The 13,995-nt window shown below is 47.0% G+C and overlaps 1 protein-coding gene across 2 annotated transcripts; it reads left to right on the top strand.

Annotated features, from left to right (window-relative positions):
• Nucleotides 1–1,559: 1,559 nt before the first annotated feature.
• PPP1R3B (protein phosphatase 1 regulatory subunit 3B) lies at nucleotides 1,560–12,626 on the top strand. Of its 2 annotated transcripts, none has more exons than XM_066380267.1 (2): nucleotides 1,560–1,826; nucleotides 7,979–12,626. In XM_066380267.1, exons 1-2 carry the CDS (start codon nucleotides 1,690–1,692, stop codon nucleotides 8,859–8,861), a joined length of 1,020 nt encoding a protein of 339 aa, XP_066236364.1. In that variant the 5' UTR covers nucleotides 1,560–1,689; the 3' UTR covers nucleotides 8,862–12,626. The 2 variants fall into 2 exon arrangements, with proteins under 2 accessions (XP_066236364.1, XP_066236365.1); XM_066380268.1 differs by lacking the exon at nucleotides 1,560–1,826 and adding an exon at nucleotides 2,466–2,553.
• Nucleotides 12,627–13,995: the final 1,369 nt, after the last annotated feature.

Genomic DNA, 13,995 nt, shown 5'->3' with positions numbered 1-13,995 from the left:
GTAAAGTTGTATTTACTTGTCCCAACTTCTTCCCAGTTTGGTTCAGATCACCCTTTGCCTGCATACATTTTGCAATACCTGTTGGCTCTTTAGCTTTGCCCACTCCCTTAGCACGCTCGCTACACTCGAGAAACACGGCCAACACTTGGCTTAATAAATCTTCAACTCACTCATCAGTTAATAAAAGGGGTTTAGAGTTGGGAAAAGAAATATTGCACAGGAACTTTATTTGCCAACTGCCTACCAATAGCTGATTTCACAGGTGGTCCTTTATCAGATTTGCCCATTGAAAGAGAAGGATGATGACTAATGATCACCCTTCAGTCAGGGAGATTATGTCTGAGGAAGCTCTTTCAGCTGAAGGCCTGTATTGAATTACTGTAACTGACTAATGTTTTAGTCTTAGATCCCTAGGAAAATTAGGATATGCTCTTCTATCCCATTAAGCAGACTTTCCCTAGCTAGATATATCCAATGTAAAGGACTGGTCTTTACTCTGAGATTATGTCCTTCCTGCATTGTGTTGTTATTGCTGTTAGAGAACTTGAGAAAATAAAGAATGGTAACAGAAGATAGTAAGGGGCTTTGTATTTTTTTCCTTTTCTTTTTTAATTCAGTGTCTTTCCTTGGCACTTGAAAAGCTAGCAACCCCTGTATTAAATTCCCAAACTAGAAAACTGGAATCCTCATCCCTAAAGTGACCAGCTCAAAGCTGATCATAAAGGAAATTGTGTGTGTGTGTGTGTGTGTGTGTGTGTGTACTATAAATGTGCATTTATTGATCTCATTGGAGAGGTAGGGCATTTGGTTTCCTCATTCTCTACAGACCTCAAGATACATACAGATCTGTGATATAGAGAAAATGGAAGTCTTGTAGGTCCAGGTCATTTTTATAACAGACTCAAGACAGGTAATTTCCTCTAAAATATACTCACCTGAGAAACCCTCGACTATATACATACGGCACTCTGTGAGATAGGTTTGGTCTTTTGCTCCAATAACAACCTCATCAATAGAAATTTACTATACTCTTTTCCTAGTAATACCTGGACCAGGACACGGGCACAAAGCAAGTACGAGTTCAGTAACTGGACACTACCTTGAGAGCTGGGAATAACTATCCCAACTAAATCAGAGGAAAACACGAGTATTTCCTCAGGGCTTCTCCGGGCTCCACAGGTGGTAGGGGAAGTCATGGTCACCCGTGAACCCCCAGCCTAGACCGTAAATGAAGGCGGGGCCAACGGAACAGCGTAGGAAGGCTTGCCCCACTAGGACTTGCCTAGAAAAGGGAACTTCCCAAGCCATTCATGCCAGGCCTCTCTCTGTAATGGGACGCGCTTCTGCAGGAAAGTGCCTCTGCCCCCTGGCGCCTGTCCTCGAGCTTCTGATGAAATAGTGACCCACCGCCCTCCGCAACCCCTGGATCGCAGCCCTTTCCCGGCCTGCGCTCAGCTGATCACGTGGCGGAGCGGTGTTCTCCAGGAGAGCGGCTCCACGGCAATTGGTCACCGCTCGGTCCCGGGCACGCCCATTGGTTGCGGGGGGCGTTCACGTCAAAGGGTCTGGTATGGCATCCTGAGAACCGAGAGGTGGTCGAAAAGTTAGAGAGCAGCGCGGTTGCGGGAGCCTGAGGTCCGGGCGGCGGACCGCAGGGAGGAGGCGAGAGGGCTTCTTGCGTATGGACGGATGCCGCTGCCCGCGGAGGGCGCGGACCTGAGTCTCGGTCCCCTCTCCTGCTGTCGCACCGGCTGTCACAGCTACTCTGGCACAGATGTGTCCGCGGGCTGGCGCCTCTGCACCTCGGGGCTTATGAGCTGTACCAGGTACGTCCTCCCCACGCCCTGGAGTCTGAACGCAGAGTCGCGGACGCGGCGGCGAGGGGCACGCAGTGGAGACCCCCCTTGGTTCCTGCCATCTGCTCTCCCTCCGTCCACATTGTAGTTACACTCCGGGGCGGAACACTAGACGGGCTCCGGGAAGCTGCTGCTTCCACGTGGAGCGTGCAATTCCAAGGACGAGAGATGGGATGGAACCTGGCTAGACCCACGTATTCCACCGAGGCTCTGTCCCCGTGAGGCTGGGGCTGGGGCCAGAACTTAAGAAACTCTTGCCCTCTATTGTCCCCGGGGAGTGTCTCCGGCGTTGGGCGGTGGGGTCTGGAGTGCAAGGAAAAGTCGATTCTTCTCTCTCTGGGTCTCCTCCTAAAACTTAAGAAAACACACTTGGTAGTTGCTCAGGCCGCTGAGGGAGATGGGACATAGAGCGCCGCGGCGGCCTTCAGGAGCCGGGTCACCCCTGGCTACAGGTCCCCGGGTCTCCAGGCTGGGGCTGTTCACGGCCGGCAGGGGCGAGACGACCGCGTGGGGACGCTCGCGCGGCGCGGCTCGGGCCGGCATTACCCCGCCGCCCCGCCCTCGTGTAATAACTTGGGCTCCTCCCCCTCCGGAACCGAGCATAGTCCGGTGGCGGTGGCCTCCCCTGCCACCTCCCCCGGGCTCTCCGATGAAGCAGAGAGTGAGCAGGGAAGGGGGTTGTCCCGCGCCCCCAAAGGTGGGTGACCAGGCGCAGGAGGATACTAGAGGGGTTGGATGTTGGTCAGAGAAGAATCCGGGTCAGAGTGACCTGTGGGATATTCTAAACTAGACACTCCATTCTTTTGAACAGAGAAAAAGGGGTGTAGAAGGAGATCGCTGCAAAAGAGGGGAGACAGGGCCCAGAGAGACATACTAAAAGATTTGGGGCCAGGCATGGTACTGTTTTCTGCGGAAGAGGAGAACGTTGAAGGGAACATGGAGAGTTGCTAGAAGGTGTGGGAGCCTGTGGTTTGTGTGGCCAGGACTCCCTGGGAGATCTGGGGTCCAGGAGAAGAGAGCATTTAGGGTTTTGAGCTGGGGTGCAGAGGAGAAAGGAAATGGTTCATTTGGCAAAGTTGTCCAGGAGCCAGCTGGAGGCCTTACCACAAAAGTAAAGTTGGGGTATTTAGGGAAAGTTAGTGGGAAGAGAAGAACCATCAGTCATTGTTAGCAACCATGAATGTCCAAGCCAGAAGGGACCTCAGAGGGGAAAGCTGGGGCCCAGAGAGGTTCAGTGATTGCAGCAAGTGGCACAGCTAGGTGGAGGCAATGCCCAGGCCAGTACTCTGGGTTTCCCGTGGGACCTTTTTAGATAGCAAGGACTATGTCATTTTCACTTATTTCTTTTCTGTAATTTGCAGCCTCATCCATAGATACTTATCTCAAAGATGCTTTGGACGATAGTGACAGGTCAGAGGAACAGAAGTGGCTTTTAAGGCTGTGAATAAGGGCCCCATGGTCAGAATGCGAAGAGAAAGATGTCTGTGCAGTCTTACCTTTTGGGAGGGAATTAAGGAATGCTGAAAGAATAGATAGTCATGTCTGTGAAAAATTATAACCTGTTGTGACTACTTACCTACTGGAATTTTGGTGTTCCTAGAGGTATTTGGGGGGAAGGGGGATACTGGTGCATTGTATTTTTCTGTCTTTGTGTATCAAAGTACAAGAGAATGAAGGAGAAAAAAAGTCTTGACCGCAATACCACGAAAAAAAAATTATTTCCTATAAAAGGCACAGCCAGAAAGTCAGTGGATCAGCTGCCTGACACTAGGAAGGTTGTGGGGTTATTTTCTGTACAAGTCGATCTCACAAGAAAAATCACCATGATGTCTAGCCCTAGCCAGCTGTCTTGAAGTGGTGTGTTATTTGACATTAGTGGAACAGGGGAAACTTTTATACAAGGTGATCCATGTTCTCTATGTTTTCATGGAGTGTTAGGGCTTGCCCCCTTCTGACCAGGAACGCTGAAATCTGCCTGTCTCTCATGGGGCCACACTGATCTGGGGCATCTGGAAGCCAAGTTTTTGAGCATCCATACTGATCTTAGTAACAGCTACTCATGCTGTCATGATTCTGTCCTACAACAAACTGGCGTCCAGGTCCTATGTCATGCTCTGCTAGGTCAAATGTGTGTCTTCTTGGTCTGTTTTTCCCTTGGCCAGGCCTGGTGACCCATATTCCCTGGTCTGGGTGAGGGAAAAGGCTGGAGCCACTGGAGGGTCCGTCAGGAGAAGGGTCCCGAGGTGCAGCTGTGTGCATCCTCCATTGGAACTGATCATTTTCATGCCATTTGAAGATAAAAATGCCGTCTAGGTGCCTTCCTTTCAGGGACTTAGGAATCTATTACCTTGCATGTCTCTGTTGCTAAGATTACTTCTGGGTAATGGTCATCCCTGTCACAGCCCATTGGGGAATTCCTGAGCAGAGGATCAGGAAGGCCTACACCAAATTGGCACGTGGGTGACAAATTCTTGGAGAATGTTCCAGTTAATAAAAACTGGAATCTATATGTGAGGATAGGCACAGTAGCTGACAGCCAGGTCATATCTTAGATTGAGGTCCCAGGGGTTAATGTCCAGTTACGGTGCCCCTGAGAGAGGGAAGGGGACTGGGCAGGGGCTGCTTGCGCAATGCCCGAGGGGCAGTAACCCCCGGGCCGACAGGTGATTAACCTTACTTTTGCCTTTCGTGGAAGAATGTTGCAAAACCGATCAGGCTCTAGAAAGTGCCAGTGGAATTGTTCAATCAGCGCTGGCTCGGACTGGAAGCTCCCCTCCCCAGCTGCAGCCCCACTTGTTCTTACCGCTTGGTGGTTAAAGGGACCTCCCGCACATCCACACCGCTGGGTCCAAGTAGTTGAACTTCACCAAGCCTTCACTCCCATTTTTAGGTTTTATATATTTACTGATTTTTTAGAGAGAGGAGAGAAAGAGATAGGAGTGGGGAGAGGAGCGGGAAGCATCAACTTGTCGTAGTTGCTTCTAGTATGTGCCTTGACTGGCAAGCTCAGGGTTTCGAGCGGGCGACCTCAGCATTGCGGGTTGAAGCTTTATCCACCGCACCATCGCAGGTCAGGCCCGTGTCTTTACTCTTTAACTGATTCCCTTATTGTAGAATTCTGTTTTCACACTATCTTGAGAGTTTCCCAACCTTTTTCTAATGAGCTGTTTTCAGGTCGTGCAGGAAAGCACGTATGAGGTTGGTCTGCAAGCTAGTTGGCCGGGCAGGGAGAACTTGCCGCTGACCTTGTGCTGACTCAGGCAGGGAGGAAACCGCGGTGGCGGGAGGAACCCCTCCTCCCCCAGCTCACACTGCAGTGGGGGGTGGGGGCAGAGTGGGAGGGGCTGGGACGCAAGGCTTTGCTCCTTGTTCGATTTCTCATTTGTATTTAATAAAAAACAAACAAACAAAAACTACCTCTCTTGAAGTAGGAGCTGAAGATGTAATTCCAGTACATTCTAACAGAGGTTTGCAATGGGAAAACTAAAATTTAAGTACTTTGTAAGTTTAGAGTTGTTGTGTTTTTTTTCATGTTGAACCCATTGATCAACACTCTTAAAAGCTATCTTGCCCATTTCAGTTAGAACTCCTTTCCAGAACAATTGCAGGGGTATAAAAACAGATAATAGAAAACAAATTGCCCCTATAGTTTTCATGTGTTTTTTACTTCGTTAGAGAGGAAACAGTAAGACAAATACTCCTTAAAATGAATGTTTAAGTAACTACATTATGGCTAAAAATTATTGTTTAATTTGTCTCTGATTGTGTGTGTCTCCTCAGTTGGTCATCGTTAAATGATTCCTGCATCCTGGAGAAGTGCTGTAATTCTTTTGGAAAATAGAGTCAAACCCAATGTGTTTTTGTCCTTTCTCATTTTTTTTTTTTTTTTTTTTTTTTTTTACTATCTTTAGTTAATCCAAATCATAAGGTGAAAATGAGATATTATTTATTGGACTGAACCAAATTGGACTGTCCAAAGATGAGCAACATTTTGGGCAAAGGTCACTGTTACTTCTCCTTATTGACCTCCATCACCCTGCCGCCCCACCATAGGGTGGGACTAGGGGAGGCCTGGGGGCGAGCACCCCAACACAGCCTTTGCCATAGTGGGGGAGATGCGTGGGACTAGGGGAGGCCTGGGAGCGAGCACCCCAACACAGCCTTTGCCATAGTGGGGGAGATGCGTGGGACTAGGGGAGGCCTGGGGGCGAGCACCCCAACACAGCCTTTGCCATAGTGGGGGAGATACGTGGGACTAGGGGAGGCCTGGGAGAGAGCACCCCAACACAGCCTTTGCCATAGTGGGGGAGATACGTGGGACTAGGGGAGGCCTGGGGGCGAGCACCCCAACACAGCCTTTGCCATAGTGGGGGAGATACGTGGGACTAGGGGAGGCCTGGGGGCGAGCACCCCAACACAGCCTTTGAAATAATCTGGTTCCTGTGTTCTGTGGCTTTCAGACTAGAGATTTGAAGCCTGGTTTCATCCCTGACTTCTTAATTAGCCCATTAAACCTGTCAAATCAGAACATAAATTCTCTGTAGTAATTAGAATGATAAAAATTGCCCAGCTTTAGTGAGACAGTCAAGTTGGATATATTTTTGGCAAATCTTGAAATATTTGAAGGGTTTTTTTTGTTTATTTAGATTCACTTTTTTTCTGATTATGGAAGGGATATTATTTTAGAAAATATAAGTAGAAAAACAGAAATTTCATGAAACCCCATCAGTTGGATATTCTGACAGTTTTCAGCGTATCTCTAGTCCTCTTTCTGTGCATGTATATAATATTTCTCATATTTCTGCCCACAAATCTGGTTTCCATGTAGTTTTCTCCTATTTTTTACATTACCAGTTTTTGTTTTCATGTCATTTAAATCTTTCTCCAAATAATGGTTTGGATAATGATATAACATTTCAGCACATGGATGTGGTACACTTGATTTAACCAGATACCATTTAGATTATTTTCTCATCCTTCCCCCCATAATGTTGCATGGAACATGCTAGTACATCAACCTCCATGCACTTTTAATTATTTCCTTAAAATGAACACCTGCATGCAATAATAGAACCCAATATAACATGAGCACTTAGAAAAATTGTAGTGATTTGGATTAATACAGGTATTTGTATTACCTTTTAAAATTCTTACCTAACTCCATAGGTAAAAATAGGTATTATTTTCTAATCTAAATTTCTTATATTACTTACAAGATTGGACATTTTTGCATATTTATGAGTCACTTCTAAATTTCTTTCATGAATTTTTTTGTTCATGCTCTACTCATTTTTCTATGTGAAATATTTGACTTTGTTATTGCTTTGTCAGACTCTTTATATATTAAATATTAGCTCTTTGTTATGGTTTTTGTAAAATGTTTCCCCAGTTTGTCTTTAATCTTTTGGTTTTAATTTTTTTCACTTAAGAAAAAGTATTTTAAGAGCCCGATTTAACCTAATGTGTAGAATGATTCCGTTTGCTGTTTATTCTTATAGAGGCTATTTTCACCACAGGAAAAAAACAAATATTTACCTATATGAAAGGTTTAAAACTACTAATTTGCTGGCTGTTTTAAAAGAGAGACATAGTGGTATATAATAGAACATGAACATCTCCTGCACATTTAATAACAGCAGATGTGCGTCTGTCTTCACCACTGAAGCCCCGTGTCCCACACATATGCAGCAAACACCGCACAATACTTATGAGATGAATTAACTTTTTGATTAAAGCAGTATTTACCGAAGTATGTTCCCCAGAACATGTGTACTGCATGCAGTTCCACAAAAAAGGGTTCCCAGTCAGGTAAGCTTGGCAAGCTCTGCAAACAGCGTGCTGTTTTATTAATCCCCATAGTATGTGAGCATACTGAAGGCCCAAAGACATCAGGACAGAAAAACCTATGAACTTGGTGTTAAAGCCAGTGGTTCCGTACTTCTTGTTTGTTTTAACTTTGGACCTCTTCCCCCCCACCCCACCCCACTTTACACTCAGTCTCCCTTGAAACCAAGGTCCTCCCAGACCACACTTGCGTTAGTCCTGAGCTGTGGCCTTGTGGACAGAGATGAAGAAAGCATGTCCGTCTGATCTCATTGCTGTTTCTTGTCCCCTTTTGTCAGGGTTCTAGCTTGTTCATCTAAGCCAATGATGGCCGTGGACATTGAGTGCAGATACAGCTGCATGGCCCCTTCCTTGCGCAGAGAGAGTTTCGCCTTCAAGATCTCACCCAAGCCAAGCAAACCTCTGAGGCCATGCATTCAGCTGAGCAGCAAGAATAAAGGCAGCGGAGTGGTGGCCCCATCCGTCCAGGAGAAAAAGGTAAAAAAGAGAGTGTCCTTTGCCGACAACCAGGGGCTGGCCCTGACAATGGTCAAAGTGTTCTCAGAATTTGATGACCCGTTAGATATTCCGTTTAACATCACTGAGCTCCTAGACAACATTGTGAGTTTGACGACAGCAGAGAGCGAGAGCTTTGTTCTGGACTTTTCTCAGCCCTCTGCCGATTACTTAGACTTCAGAAACCGGCTTCAGACCGACCACGTCTGCCTGGAGAACTGTGTGCTGAAGGACAAAGCCATCGCAGGCACCGTGAAGGTGCAGAACCTCGCTTTTGAGAAGATGGTGAAAATAAGGATGACATTTGACACTTGGAAAAGCTTCACAGACTTCCCCTGTTGGTATGTGAAGGACACATACTCTAGTTCAGACAGGGACACGTTCTCCTTTGACATTCGCTTACCTGAGAAAATCCAGTCTTACGAAAGAATCGAGTTCGCAGTGTGTTATGAGTGCAACGGGCAGACATACTGGGACAGCAACAAAGGCAAAAACTATCGGGTCACCCGGGCAGAATTAAAATCCGCTCAGGGAACAGCCGAGTTGCAGAATGGGCCAGATTTTGGAATATCCTTTGACCAGTTTGGAAGCCCTCGGTGTTCCTATGGTCTGTTTCCGGAGTGGCCTAGTTACCTAGGGTATGAAAAGCTGGGGCCCTACTATTAGTGGCTGCGCGTGGCGGAGCACGGCGGAGGGTGCGGACGAGCCTTCCTGCGGCCACCGTGGGATGGAGATGGAAGCCAGCCCAACAGCTGAACTGCCATTAGGCTCATTTTTGAAAAGAATTTTTTTCTTCAACCAGCAAGTCCAGCCCAGCTTAAATCACAGCACTGGTTTCACACTCAGCGCGGCTGTGGTGTGCTGGCCTGTTGGCACCCGTGGTGGCCACAGGGCCTGGGCAGGATGGTGCCAGGAGGGTCTGGACAGGAACCAGGCCTGCAGGCAGTGTCTGGCGAGGCCAGAGGGTGGTGGCTGAGGAACGATGCGACTTGGACAGTGCCCAGGCTGCGTGGAGGAGCTGCTGGGGACAGCCGGTCACTTGAATGCTGCTGCATCACCAGCCACCTCCCAGACCCGTGCTGTTCGTCTTTGGGTGCTCTCCGCCGGGCCAGGCCCTTCCTGCCTGTGGCTGCTGTCCCAAGTTGACGCCTTCCTCTTCCTTGGTGTTCGTGTGTTTTTCTTTGACAGTTCATCTGATGTTCAGGAAAAGATAATAAAGGCGAGCGAGCCTGTGAGACAGGCATTTCCTCTCTCTGACCCCTGTACGTATCCCAGCAGAGAACACCACGCCAGTGACCACAGTACTGGCTCCGGTACCGTGCTGCCGCTGGCTGGCTCATGGCAGGTGGGACCGTCATGAGGGAGGCACGTTCAGCTTCCCCGCTTGGCTTTCGGGGAGCTTTCTAAGTACTCAGTGTCACCCCGAGTCACCAGATGTCTCAAGTACAAGGGGTGTTTTAACTTGCTCAGCTGGTTTGCAGGTGTCTTATTCTTCCCAGGAGGATATTAGATCTCTCTAGGAGACTCATCTTTTTTATGCCATGTTCGGGACATATGGATTCGCAGATCCGATATATCCGCAAAGCCTTCCAAAAACATTCACTTTTATTTTACTGTGATTCCCAGGACACTGTGCGAGCACCCAGGGACTTTGGTATGGGTGTTCTTATTTATGGTGTGTATGTGAAAGAGGTGGTGGAGGTGAACCTCACTAAGTTCTCAGATGTTTGCCAGCTCTGAACTAGCAGACGTTCATTGTTCTTCACCATATTGGACTAAAGAATTAAAAATCTGTTGGTTTATACTGTTGTGAGACTCCTGGGACTTTCATTGTCGGATGGATCCTCAGATCCTGTGACTTTTCTTGGGCAGGACTGGTTTGTACTTGGGGGCATTTAAAATATTTTTACATGTGTTATTTGTAGAGGGTTGGGGTTTTTGGTTTCTTTTTTTGTTGTTTTGTGTTTGTTCTTGGAGATTAAACAATCGTCTCATTTTCCTTTTGCTTGATTTACTGAAGCGAGGTTTTCCTAAGGGAGGCAGGAAGTAGGATACACAGCTACAGGACTCTGCATGCAGAGAGTGTCCAGACCAACTAGGAAAGACCTCCCAGCTTCTGTGTGGGTCAAAGCCGGGCAGGTACGGAGTGTCTGGGCTCCTAGAGTTTGGTGGTGTTTTGTTTTTTTCTCCTTTTGAATTTTAAAATGTGTTGATTTTTTAAATGCTCATTAAGTGATGTTCAATGTAATTCTAATTCTTAAAACTGGCTGTGACTAGTCTGCAATCTAGTGCTTTATTTTTTTATGTCTCTCCCAGGTGGGTAGCACTACGGGACTGCCTGATAATATAATTTATAAGAAAATCACATGTTTATCTTATGCTGAAACACTGTGTTGTGTCTGAGCACACAGAGCATACTTTGTGTTACAGATGTGGTGATCGGGACTATTAAGAGTGGAAATCTGAATTAAATGGAAGCAGAACAGATTTTATTAGGTCATGAATTGATTTTGTTTCCAGAAGTTTCCTTCCTCCTCTTCTGTTTCAGGAAAGGTACAAGGTGCACTGTCGTTTACATGTTACCAGATTAAGGTAATGAGATCATTCCGTGCTCCTAAGGAAAATGCCTCCAGTGTTTTCTGTATGATTTTCAATAACAGACATCCTAAGACATTCTTGTGTCAAAATTTGAAATAGGGTAATTCAGTGATAAGTATCTCTTTTAAAACAGCCATAACCCACCCCCCACCCCCACCCCGGCCCTTCTTCACTCCCAGTTCTCGCCTGTGTTTTTTGCTGGCGGCGCCTGTTGCAAGCCTCCCCCCCCCCCACCCCCCCACCCCCAGCCGGGCCAGCACACCTGGGACGTGCACCCCACCAGGCAAGTCCTCACCTGCTTGCGAAGACCCTGCTCTTGACTACAGAATCCGGTTGCCTGACTTCCCTGTCAGCATTGCCATCCAGTGCAGTGGCTGCAGCTGAAGAACACGGGCTCCTCTTGAGTGGGCGGAGTCTGTCCTCCCGTTCAGTTCTGTCCCAGAATAGCGGATAGCCTCAGGAACCGCCTCACGGAACCTCTCCTCGTTCCCTAAGCTCACCATCAGCAGACAGGTCTACACACTTCCCAGAGGGGGAGGTTTCTAGGTTGTACACTCTCCTGCAGCCTGACCTGTGGCTTTGGCCCTCAGACACCCCTTGGTTATGCTGACAATGGCCCCCCAGTGCTGGGGTCCTTCCCGAGTTGCCCAGGAGGCCCCGCCTCCCGCGACTGTGGCGGTGGTCCAGGAATGGGGAAGTAGCTCCATTTGTTTCATATTTCTTCCCTAAAATGCCCCGGGGAGCATTTACACATTAGGTGCAATAAATAAGCTGGACTGTATAAAGATAAATAAGCTTTCAATGTTTCTTGGAAGAGACAAAGCATTTGAATGGGTTTCTTTCTTTTTTACTATCCTTGTTATAGGGGAGCTGGTAAAAAAAAAAAAATGGAGTCACATAGTTCTCCAGAAATTAAACAATTGAAACAATTTCAGGATCAAGATAAAATTTATTTTTTTTTCAGTAATATTTCATTTTAACGGTGGCCAAACATTACTCTCTCCATGCCTTTTAAAGATGTAAATTTCGAACTGTGGTTTTGATCTTTGCATATTATTTGCTTTTTAAAAACAAGCATCACTTGTAGTCACTTGGATGGTAAATGGGTGATATATATGTTTATAAGCCCAAAAAGTGATTGTTTGCTCACTGTTTTAGAAATGCCTGTTGTCCGACTCTCAATGCTCAGTGAATGAAAACCATGGTTGTTTTTCAATTGTTTCCTCTTTTAAAATTCCTCAACTGGATGTGGTTTGCCAGAGCAGGCCTCGTGGCTCTTTGCTGTGGGAGGTCCCGATGCACTTGTCCCCTTAGATGTGGTCGCTGAAATAGCGGAGAAGTTAAAAGGTGGAGAAGGGACCTTCCAGGGTCTTGCGAAGACGAGTTGGCAGCTGTCTTCACTTCCTGAAGGGGGACACATCTGGGACGAGAAGAGGACGCTGTGGCTCTGGGAGGCTTTCCCTCTTTGTGGTTGGAAAGCATTGCAGCAGCCCAGGCCGTAAGGCGATGACTGTTTTTACAGTTTTGTTATCAGTTCCTCGAGATGGCTGGGCCCCAGGAGGACGCCGGCAACGCAGCTGTGATGATGATGTTTCGCTTTGAATTCAGTGTGAATGTAGAACTGAAGACTCAGCTTGATGCCTAAAAGTGCCTTGTCAAGAAATCTCCACGTGTTTTAAAAAATAAATATTTTTGTACACAAAGTTAAAGGGGAAATGCACTTTAAAATCACAAGAATGGATGTGTTTTGTGTGGTGTAAGAGAGTGGTTTGTATCAAATGCAGAAATGTAATAAAGGTAGAAAAGAAAAAAAAAACCGAAACTGTCCTATTTTTAAACCTGCCTCTCTTCTGAGAGTCAGAGGCTGGGGAGGAGTATTCTCAAACAATGTGTTTCCACATATAAAACGTAGGTTTGCCGAGGGATAGCACAGTCAGTGGCGGAGCTGGCAAAGCTGTAAGGCACAGAGGAGGGGGTGGGAATTGCTTCTTAAGCTGTCATAGCAGCTGATTATTGCTCAGAAAATAAGTACTGAGGTAGAAGCACAGGGGCCAGTATTGTTCTGAGTCCATTTTTTTAAATGTATATTTTATTTTACTTTTAAAATTTATTGGGTGGCATTGGTTAAGATCATGTAGGTTTACATCCCCGTGTACTAGACCCTCCTTACCCATCACTAGTCCTCCTCCATCCCCCTTCTCTCAGGTACCCACCATACCCCACTCTTGTCTGTGTCTATGAGTCTTTGTTTCTTTCTGTTTGTTCGTTGCTTTCAGTTTTATATCCCACATATGGTTAGATTCACATGGTTCTTAACTTTTTCTGTCTGGCCTATTTTGCTTAGCATGATGTTCTGAATCCATTTTTAATGATCTTCTCACTTGCTCTTGAAGCATGTTTTTGGTTTAGTAAAGGTGGGAATGCCGTAAGTGGTTCTCAGATCTCTTAACTGCTTGATCCAACTCTGTAACCGGCAAAACCAGCCAGCTCCTGGTGGGACCCCCTCTCTGTCAGTCATCCAACATTCATCCTCAATAAGATTTCTGGGAATGTTTTATTTCAAAGTTCAGAAGGAGGGCCCTAGCTGGTTGGCTCAGTGGTAGAGCATCAGCCCGGCATGTGGAAGTCCCGGGTTTGACTCCTGGCCAGGGCACACAGGAGAAGCGTCCATCTGCTTCTCCACCCTTCCCCCTCTTTTTCCTCTTTCTTCCCCTCCTGCAGCCAAGGCTCCATTGAAGCAAAGGTGGCCCGGGCGCTGGGGATGGCTCCATGGCCGCCTCCTCAGGCGCTAGAATGGCTCTGGTTGCAGTGGAGCGATGCCCCAGATGAGCAGAGCATTGTCCCCTGGTGGGCACATGTGGGAGTCTGTCTGTCTGCCTCCTCCCAGCTTCTCACTTTGGAAAAATACAAAAAAAATTTTTTTTTAAAAGGTCAGAAGGGGGGATAGAGGGAGAGGTAACCTGCAGCCAGATGTTTCCTGTACCTCTGTCTCTGTCACCCTGAGAGCCGCAGTAGTGGTTCAGCAGGGGAGAGGGGAGCACGTGAAAGCTTTGCCCTTGTAAATCGATGCAAAAAGTGAGCTACACACACAGCTGCCTTTCCAAAGAATGTCGACCATTGTCCACAATTTGCCTTTGTAAAAATGGAAAGGGGTGGGGGCACAACACTTTTTTATGAATGTCTATTTGAGTATGTTTTCCAT

The sequence above is a fragment of the Saccopteryx leptura genome, chromosome 4 (genome assembly GCF_036850995.1).
Source record: "Saccopteryx leptura isolate mSacLep1 chromosome 4, mSacLep1_pri_phased_curated, whole genome shotgun sequence".
Lineage (NCBI taxonomy): Eukaryota > Metazoa > Chordata > Mammalia > Chiroptera > Emballonuridae > Saccopteryx > Saccopteryx leptura.
This window is presented reverse-complemented; position numbering and strand designations above follow the sequence as displayed.